This window comes from Balaenoptera ricei, chromosome 14, assembly GCF_028023285.1.
Source record: "Balaenoptera ricei isolate mBalRic1 chromosome 14, mBalRic1.hap2, whole genome shotgun sequence".
Taxonomy (NCBI): Eukaryota; Metazoa; Chordata; class Mammalia; order Artiodactyla; family Balaenopteridae; genus Balaenoptera; species Balaenoptera ricei.
Window position 1 is genome coordinate 80,780,185 of NC_082652.1, and position 10,055 is coordinate 80,790,239.

At 36.4% G+C, this 10,055-nt stretch overlaps 1 protein-coding gene across 4 annotated transcripts in view; it reads left to right on the forward strand.

The window, feature by feature from the left end:
- The window catches only part of RELCH (RAB11 binding and LisH domain, coiled-coil and HEAT repeat containing), a 122,854-nt gene extending 112,799 nt beyond the window's left edge, over window positions 1-10,055 (forward strand). For all 4 annotated transcript variants that reach the window (XM_059894404.1, XM_059894405.1, XM_059894406.1 and 1 more), the window contains one exon: window positions 8,359-10,055. In XM_059894404.1, the coding sequence (XP_059750387.1) occupies window positions 8,359-8,479 (121 nt within the window). In that variant the 3' untranslated portion in view covers window positions 8,480-10,055. The remainder of the gene's footprint in view (window positions 1-8,358) is intronic.

Sequence of the window (10,055 nt, forward strand, 5' to 3'; positions counted from 1 at the left end):
TCAGCCTAGGGATCTGTATATTTAAAAGCTTCCAACAAACACACTAATTTGAAAAGATATATGCACCCCAATGTTCATAGCAGCATTATTTATAATTGCCAAGGTATGGAAGCAACCTAAGTGTCCATCAGCAGATGAATGGATAAAGAAGATGTGGTGTGTGTGTGTGTGTGTGTGTGTGTGTGTGTGTGCGCGTATATATATATATATATATATATATATATATATATATATACGCGCACACACACACACACACACATATACATACATACATACAGTAGAATACTACTCAGCCATAAAAAAGAATGAAATTTTGCCATATACAACAACATGGATGGACTTGGAGGGTATTATGCTAAACAAAATAGATCAGAGAAAGACAAATGCTGTATGATATCACTTATATGAAGAATCTAAAAAATACAACAAACTAGTGAATATAACAAAAAAGAAATAGACTCATAGACATAGAGAACAAATTAGTGGTTACCACTGGGGAGAGGGAAGGACGGAGGGGCAATATAGGATTAGAGGATTAAGAGGTACAAAGTATTATGTATAAAATAAACTACAAGGATATATTGTACAACACAGGGAATATAACCAATATTTTATAATAACTATAAATGGGGTATAACCTTTAAAAATTATGAATCATTATATTATAAACCTGTAACTTATATAAGATCGTACATCAACTATACTTCAGTAAAATATAAAAATAAAATAAATACAAGCTTCCAAAGAGATTCTGATAGGTAGCTGGATTTGGGAATCACTGGTGAACATAGTTTGTAGAAATTTATGAGAGGAGTTGTAAGATTTAACTTGATTCACTGCATAAAGGATTGTCAGAGATTCAGTGAAATTAAAATATGAACATAGATGTGAAAGAATAAAGTTGGGCATTTCAGGACAGGAAGTAATTTACAAATAGTCTGTGTGTACTCTCTCTCTGAAGTAACCTTGAACAGTTGATCTTAAATGGACTCTGTTAGGCATGAAAAGCTCAACGGTGTTTCCTTTATAAAACTGACTACCAGGAATAAGTGTTTCATCTTGTCAGGCTAGGTACACAGAAGCACACTCCTCCACACCCACAACCCCAAGACACACACACACACACACACACGAGTCTTTTGCCTTTTACTATGAGTCAAAACTCTTGCTTTAGCCTCCTAGAATGGTGGGAGCTCTTCTGTCATTTTAGCCATGGAAAGTTATAAAACAATAGACATACTTTGATAGGTTTCTATTCTGAACACAAAATCCATAAAATTAACATTAAGGCAAATAATTCTGTTCATTAGTTGTACATTAAATATTAAAATTATTTGGTGCCTTATTAGTTTAAAATGTAAAAGGTTTTGGACCAAAATTGAGAAAAATTATATGTGAGATACATTCTAAATGAAATTTCATGAATTATCATGTAGGAATTTTACAAGAAAGAAATCTCTTTGTAACTTCCTAAGATTGCTAAGGTTATATGACCTTCCTTTTTAAGAAAAAAAAAAAAATTCACTTTCATAATCATATTTTCCCATGTTATTCAAATCCTCTATATTATCATTTATTATCGTAACTCTTTTTTTTAATTTATTTTTTTATACCGCAGGTCCTTATTAGTCATCAATTTTATACGCATCAGTGTATACATGTCAATCCCAATCTCCCAATTCATCACACCACCACCCACACATGCCTCTGCTTTCCCCCCTTGGTGTCCATACGTTTGTTCTCTACATCTGTGTCTCAATTTCTGTCCTGCAAACCAGTTCATCTGTACCATTTTTCTAGATTCCACATATATGTGTTAATATACGGTATTTGTTTTTCTCTTTCTGACTTACTTCACTCTGTAGGACAGTCTCTAGATCCATCCACGTCTCTACAAATGACCCAGTTTCGTTCCTTTTTATGGCTGAGTAATACTCCATTGTATATATGTACCACATCTTCTTTATCCATTCGTCTGTTGATGGACACTTAGGTTGCTTCCATGTCCTGGCTATTGTAAATGTTATTCAAATCCTCTATATTATCATTTATTTTTTTTTAACTCTTACTGTAGAGAATTTCAAAATAACACAAAAATAAACATGATATAATGATTTCCCATGTACTCATCACTCAGCTTCAACAATTATCAATTCATAGTCAATTTTATTTCATCTATACCCAACTCTTTTCCCCTCCCATATTCTGATATGCATCTCTAAAAGATAAGTGCTATTTTTTTAAACATAAACACAATATCATCACACCATAACAACACCTTAATATCATTTATTATCTGGCCTTTGTTCAAATTTCTAATTGTTTCATAAATGTCATTATTGATTTGTTGTTTGTTTTTTCCTTACAGTTTGTTTCTTTGAGTCAGGATCCAACATTCCATATATTATAAGTGGTTAACATGTTTCTTGAATCTCTTTCAATTCAGAGGTTCCCCTTGTATCTCTTTTTTTCTCCATACAATTTACTTGTTGAAGGAACTGAGTCATTTGTCCTATAGAGGCTCCCACAGTCCAAATCTTGCTAATTGCATTTCCCTCGTGTGTTTCAAAATGTTCCTCTGTATTTCCCATAAATTTACTAGTTGGATCTAGATCTAGAGATGTAATCAGGTTTGGGGCATGTTTTTTATTTGCCAAGACTTCTACATAGGAGGAGGTGTGTTTTCATCGTGAGGCAGGTAATGTCTGATTCTCTCTTTTTTTGGTGATGTTAACATCTATTAATGATGAATGCTAGATCCGTTAATCCATTAGCAATTACAAAATGTATTACTCTATCAATCCTTCTTCATTTGTGAGCTAGAATTCTTCAGAAAGAAAACTGTCCCCCATATGTACTATTTTTACCAAGTCATACCGTTTATATAGTAAAGACAAGATAAATGTTCAATTCTTTCTCTTTGTGTACCAGTTTCCAAAGTAATGAACTGATCCACCCTCCAACCAGAGGCAAAAGAAAAGAAAAAAGGGATTACATGCAGAAATATCAGCACTGTGCAAAAGGACAAAAGTTTCAGAAAAGCATATTTGGGAACTGAAATTAAAGCTAGAGCACAGAGTATGTACGGGAGAACAATAGAGATAAGTCTATAAAGGTAGACGGGCACCGTTAATAAAGAACTTTGTATGCCACATGAGAGGTTTGGACTTATCCTGTGGCCAGGAGTCAACAAACTTTCTCTGTAAAGACAGTAAATATTTTAAGCTTTGCGATTCATACGGTCTCTGTTACAAGTACACAGTTGAACTCTGCTATTGTAGCAGTAAGCAGCCATTGACAACATGGAAATATATGGCTTTGGCTGCATTCCAATAAAACTTTATTTACAAAAACAGGCAGCAGAATGGATTTGGCCTGTGACCCTTAGTTTACCAACCCTTAGTAACTTTGCTTCTCAGGCCTTAGGGTCCATCAGAATCACCTGGAAATTTTTGGGTGCCATCTCCAGAGTTTTTGATTCAGAAGATCTGGATGGAGCCTGAGAATTTGAATTGCAACAAATTCCCAGGTGATGTTAATACTATGGGTCCAGGAGCCACACTTTGCGAACCGCTGCTTTGGAAGCCATGCTCTAGTGAGTACAAGCAACAGAGAAGCAGATGGAACAGAAAGCTACTGTAGTAACCCATGATGAAGGCAGGTGTGGGCATGGATGGGAAGGTAATAATAAGATACACTCATAAACCAGACACCATTCTCAGCATTTTTCATATATTTGCTAATAATTTATCATAATAACCCTATGAAGTAGATACTATTACTATTCCCATTTTACAGATGACACAGAGGTTAGGTAACTTGCTCAAAGGCCACCTAGCTACTAAGTGGAGGAACCAGAATTCAAACCCAGGCATTGTGGTTCTTGAGACCATGGTCTTAACCACCATGTTTTACTGCCTATATGTAACAGTGAGTATGAGAATAAGATGGACTCAAGATATATTCAAATGTGAACTCAGTTTAACTTGGCAACAGATTAGAGTAAGAGAGAACTAGAATCTAATAAGGATTCCCAGATTGAATGATGGCACGGTACAACCAATTGGAACTGTTCTGAAGAGGAATATTTAACATTTGAGGTACAGGAAGAAAAACACTACAAGCAGTTGTTGAGATTTAGGAACAATTAGGATATAGGTGGTAATTAAAGGCTTAGATAAGGACTAGAGGTGGATGGATGATATCACTTGGAAATGGAGCTCAGACCTGGAATTAGACCAACATTTAAAATGCAGCATTTAAGGAACTTCCCTGGTGGTGCGGTGGTTAAGAATCCGCCTGCCGATACAGGGGACTTGGGTTCGAGCCCTGGTCCGGGAAGATCCCACATGCCGGGAGCAACTAAGCCCGTGCGCCACAACTACTGAGCCTGTGCTCTAGATCCCAAGAGCCACAACTACTGAAGCCCACACACCTAGAGCCCATGAGCCCATGCTCCACGACAACAGAAGCCACTGCAAGGAGAAGCCCGTGCACCGCAACGAAGAGTAGCCCCTGCTTGCCACAACTAGAGAAAGCCCACACGCAGCAGTGAAGACCCAATGCAGCCAAAAATAAATAAATAAAATAAATAAATTTTTTTTAAAAGTGCAGCATTTAAGAGAAGCTTAACTGAGAAATAGGAGGCAAATCAGAGTGGTGTCAAAAAATCAAATAGGGGTTTCAAAGAGAAGGAGTAGTGATCTTTGATTTGCAAGATATAGCGATGTGGAGAGAGAGAGAACTATTCTAGGACATAAATAATTTTAAAGATAGGCCAGAAGTAAGAGATTCTATAGATTCAGAATCAACAAGAAATGGCAGCTGGTTGGCTATGAGTTGCAAAGGAAAGATCTGAGAATCCCTTGAAAGCCTGCAGTAAGAAGACATTACTTTACAAGGCAGCCCATTTCATTTTTAACAACTCTATTTTTAAAATATTCCTTTCTCACCCTGAGTTAAAGTCTCCCTTCCTATAACATCTACTCTCTGTACCAGGTTTTCATCATTTGGCGAGGGGTCAGAGTCAGACCCTTTTGTCTAACTGATAAAAATGTAAACTCTTTCTTCAGAAAAAAAAAAAAAAAAAAGCCATAATGCAATGGTTCTTTACTAGAAAGCTTTGTAAAATACATACCTGGGTCCTCTACCCCAGATGGAAAAAATCAGAATCACTGGGGTTAGGTCTAGGTGTCCACATTTCAAAAAGTTCCCCCAGGTAATTGTGATGTGCATCAGTAGAGCTCTATAGATATATACAGCCGTGCAGATATATATTATATATCTCATTTTTCACGAGTAACAGAGAGAGGTATCTTAAGTCTCCTAAATCTTCTCTTCTCCAAACCAAACATTCTTCATTGCTTTCGCTTTTACCTCTTATGGTTTCCAGACTCCTTAGCATCATTGTTGCACTCCTCTTAGAATATCATTAACACTTGATGGGGGACTTCCCTGGTGGCACACGCTCCCAGGGAAGCATGCTCCCAATGCAGGGGGCCCGGGTTCGATTCCTGGTTGGGGAACTGGATCCCCCACTCATGCCACAACTAAGAGTTTGCATGCCACAGCTAAAGAGCTGGCGACCCACAACTAAGGAGGCCCACCTGCCGCAACTAAGACCCAGTGCAACCAAATAAATATTTAAAAAAAAGAAAAAGACTTGATGGTATCTCAAGTATTATCTGAGCCATGTATCCTGTTTTTGTAGATACAAACTAAAATCATACTTATCTTTTACTTAACACTGTTCCTTACAGAAAAAAATAGTACTATAAACCTAGAGTGTTAAGGAAAGGCATCATGGAAAAGATGGGGCTTGAGCTGGGAATTGAAAGATGGCTAGACACGAGATAAAAGAAGAAATATTTAAGTTGAGAATGGTTTGAACAATTAGACTAGGCAGACCTGACTCAAGGGGGTCTAGAAGTTAAGTAGTGATGGTTGGTTAAACACACACACACACACACACACACACACACACACACACATAAGAATTAGATTGCTATGTTTCTTGAATGCCATGCATATTTTATCTTGTAGGTGGTAAGTGGCCACTGAGGATTTTGAGAAGGGGTGTGATATAAAGAAGTGATTATTTAACAGGTGAATCTGACTAATACAAGGAGACCAGATCCAAAACTTTTGGAATAATTCAGTTGTAAAGTATTGGCATTAGAAATAAAAGTAAACAATAAAGAAGATGTTGTAGAATAAAGTCACAAGATTTGATGATAGTTTGAAATGGAGAGCCATTATATTCACTGTTGGGAAGAGAGGAAAAGGATAGAACCACTGGCAAGTAAAAAATAAAAGTGAGTGATAAAAACTCTCCAGAAAATGTGCATAGAGGGAACCTACCTCAACATAATAAGGGCCATATATGACAAACCCACAGCAAGCCTCATACTCAACGGTGAAAAACTGAAAGCATTTCCACTAAGATCAGGAACAAGACAAGGATGTCCACTCTCACCACTATTATTCAACATAGTTTTGGAAGTCCTAGCTACGGCAATCAGAGAAGAAAAAGAAATAAAAGGAATACAGATTGGAAAAGAAGTAAAACTGTCACTGTTTGCAGATGACATGATACTATGCATAGAAAATCCTAAAGATGCCACCAGAAAACTACCAGAACTAATCAATGAATTTGGTAAAGTTGCAGGATACAAAATTAATGCACAGAAATCTCTGGCATTCCTATACACCAACAACGAAAAATCAGAAAGAGAAATTAAGGAAACGATCCCATTTACCATCGCAACAAAAAGCATAACATACCTAGGAATAAAGCTGCCTAAGGACGCGAAAGACTTGTACTCAGAAATAAAAGTGAGGAGTTATTTCTAAAGTTAGGGTATGAAGAAAAACTTGAGACATTGGCTTTATCTAGCAAACAGTGGTAATGTGGGACTGGCCCTCAGGAAAAATGTTGTGATTCAATAAATATTTTTGAGTCATCCTATGGAGATGTTACTTAAAACTTATAGAATGAGTATGTTTTGTAATTGAAGTACTAGAGCAAAATGCTGAGCCTTATGGAGGATTACTTTGTGGGAAGAGGAAAAGCAGCAAGAGAGGGGTTTTCAGAGCACATAGGGACAGACCAGGTTGATGTACTGGCAGAGGAAAAGCAGCAAGAGAGGGGTTTTCAGAGCACGTAGGGACAGACCAGGTTGATGTACTGGCAGAGGAAAAGCAGCAAGAGAGGGGTTTTCAGAGCATGTAGGGACAGACCAGGTTGATGTACTGGCAGGAGAGCAGTGGGAAGAAGAGACTTTCAGGATGGGCATCGTGGTCAGGTATTTAACTGAGTAACTCAGCACGCACCTTTAAAGACCACATAGAACCAGAAGTCTTTGGTAGCAGCACATACTTCATGTATAGATTTAACAGACGTCTGTTGAGCTCCTGTACCTTGCTCACCACTCATCGTCTTTGACAGGTTCAAACATATTCTCTTACTTAGTCCTCAAGATATTTTGCAATAACAGTTGCAAAATTTTACAGAGGAGGAAACTGAATCAGAGTGATTTAAAGCATCTTGGCCAAAGCCACAAGGCCAATAAGCTGGATTCCTTAATCCATTACAGCACAGTTGTTGGATCACTGAAAAATTGTCCTTTATCAGTACTCTGTTCAGTAATATGATAAACCAGCTGTCTTTAGTAGCCATTTAGATTGTGCTTACTTCCTACACAGAAGGTTGGTCAAAAAGAAAGGAAAAGATTTGACACTGTCCATCAAAACTAGTGCAGTTGGCAATTGAGGACATGTTTCTTCTCCCCAACCCCGCCCCCCAAAAAAAGTAATATGTCATAGGATTGTTAAAGACCTCACTGTGATTTCATTTACTCATCTGTGAAAATAGGGATAATATCTATCTTCCAGGGTTGCTGTAAGAATTAAATGAAGTAATGCTGATAATAAGAAGAATAACTAACACTTAGAGCATGCTATTACGTGCCTGGCACTGCTAATAAGCACTTTACACTTGTATAATCCTAAATAGCCCTGTGAGGTAGGTACTAGAATTATCTCCATTTTATAGATGAGGAAACAGAGATTAAATAACTTGCCCAAAGTCACACAGCTGGTAAATGACAGAACCGAGATTCAGTCTCATTCCACACTTGCTCCTAATCACTATACCACACTGCTTCCTTTAAAAAAACAATGAACATGAAAGCTGCTAACCTATTATGGTACCAAAAAACTCTAGTCCATAAATACTTGTTTCCCTTTTGTGATACCAGTTCAGAATGTATTTATTAATGTTATACTACTAAAGAAATGAAAAAATAGATATTTTAGTTTTTTAATTGCTTTACACAAATTTCAAAATTTCTTTCCTAGCTCAATGTCAATTGCTGCAAGCTTAGTGAGTGAAGATACAAAGACCAAGTTTTTGAACAAAATGGGCCAGTTGACAACATCAGGTGCCATGTTGGCCAATGTGTTTCAGAGAAAGAAGTAAAAGCAGGAAGGAAGCCCCCAGTAAACACTAAATGGACCTCAAGCAGACTGGTTCCTTGTACTTGAAGTACTTGCCTTTTTTTATTTCTTTTTTATGTTCTTGCATTATAATTTTATCTTAACCTCCAAAGATATTTGCACTGCTTTTGATTATTGCTGTATATCTGTTAATTTTGGAGTTACAACTGTGGTGATAAAAAATTGAGTTGATAGTCTGTACCAAGCCCCTCCTCTATGTTCTTGTCTTTCAGAATAATTTTATATATATATAGAAGAGGCTTTTTTTTAATTTTTGGATGGGATATTAGCAAATATCTGTATGATACACTAAGCTATTACAGTGGTACTTAAAATAATGTAAATTTGCAGTCATTGTTATAAAGTAATAAAAGTGGAGATTACTTAAGTATTTAAATTATGAAGAATAATGCAGACTTTTTATTGTTTCTTAACTGACTAGAAAGAGCCACCAGCATTACTCTGTGCCTTTTGGACTTCAGTTTGTGTGTCTGTAGGAATGGTGTGCATTCCATTCACACAGTGTTTATAATACTGCAATGAATTTGAATTGCAAATCCTACAGTAAGTAGATAATAATGAAACTTTCAATATTTCAGCACTCTCATGAATATTCTTTAAGTGCTATTTAAACCTCCCCATCACTTACATGCGTATAATGGACTTACCTGAGGAAACCCAGCACAGAAGCATGGGGAGTGGTTAACCAAGGTGAATTTTACGTACTGGTGTGTAGTAGATTTAAATTCTCAAAACTAAATTTTAGTAAGAAGAACTAATAATTGTGACATTTTTTCCCAAACCGAAATACAGAAAAAATATGGTTTGAATCTAATATTTAACACCTATTTACATAAAATATTTTATTTAAGATGTTTTCTAATGATTTTAATTTCAGAGATTATCTTTTCATTCTGTGTGTTACAGAGAAGTACAGAAAAGTTCAGGACATTTGGGGGCTGCTTTTTTCCCTCTAAACTAAAAATGACATTGGCTAAATTGTGACTGGTTAGTCATCACCTTGTCCCTTGAAGTCAGTGACTATTCTTGTGTTTGATATATATTACATAGAGTCTTAAGTCAGTGTACCGTTCCACTGGAATTTGACAGTTGTCTTTAAAGTAACGCAACTTGAAGTAGAAAAGAGTGGTCCTGGACATAGAAGGGAGGTGGTTGGTTTAAGGGGTTAATGTGAGGCCTTTTTGAAAAATGCATATTTTGGTAAAGAGAATTCTCTTTTGAGCACAGCTGATACAAATGGGTGATTGTCATGTTTGTTGTATAAACTGGTTTAATACACTTGGAACATAGGTGGACTATATTCATTTCCTGGGAAAGCTAGCTTACCACATATTAAAGCTTATAAAATAAGTTGCCATAGGCAAAGCCATTTAAAAAGTTTATTCTGAAATTATTTCTTTTACCTACAGTGAAATAATTGTTAACTAATTAGTCTTTATGGAAACTGTTGGATTCTAGGCATTCCTGAGAAATTGAAAGTGGCTACCTTTCATGTCAAAAATGTTGATCTATTATAAATAAAATGTTTTTGCATACTT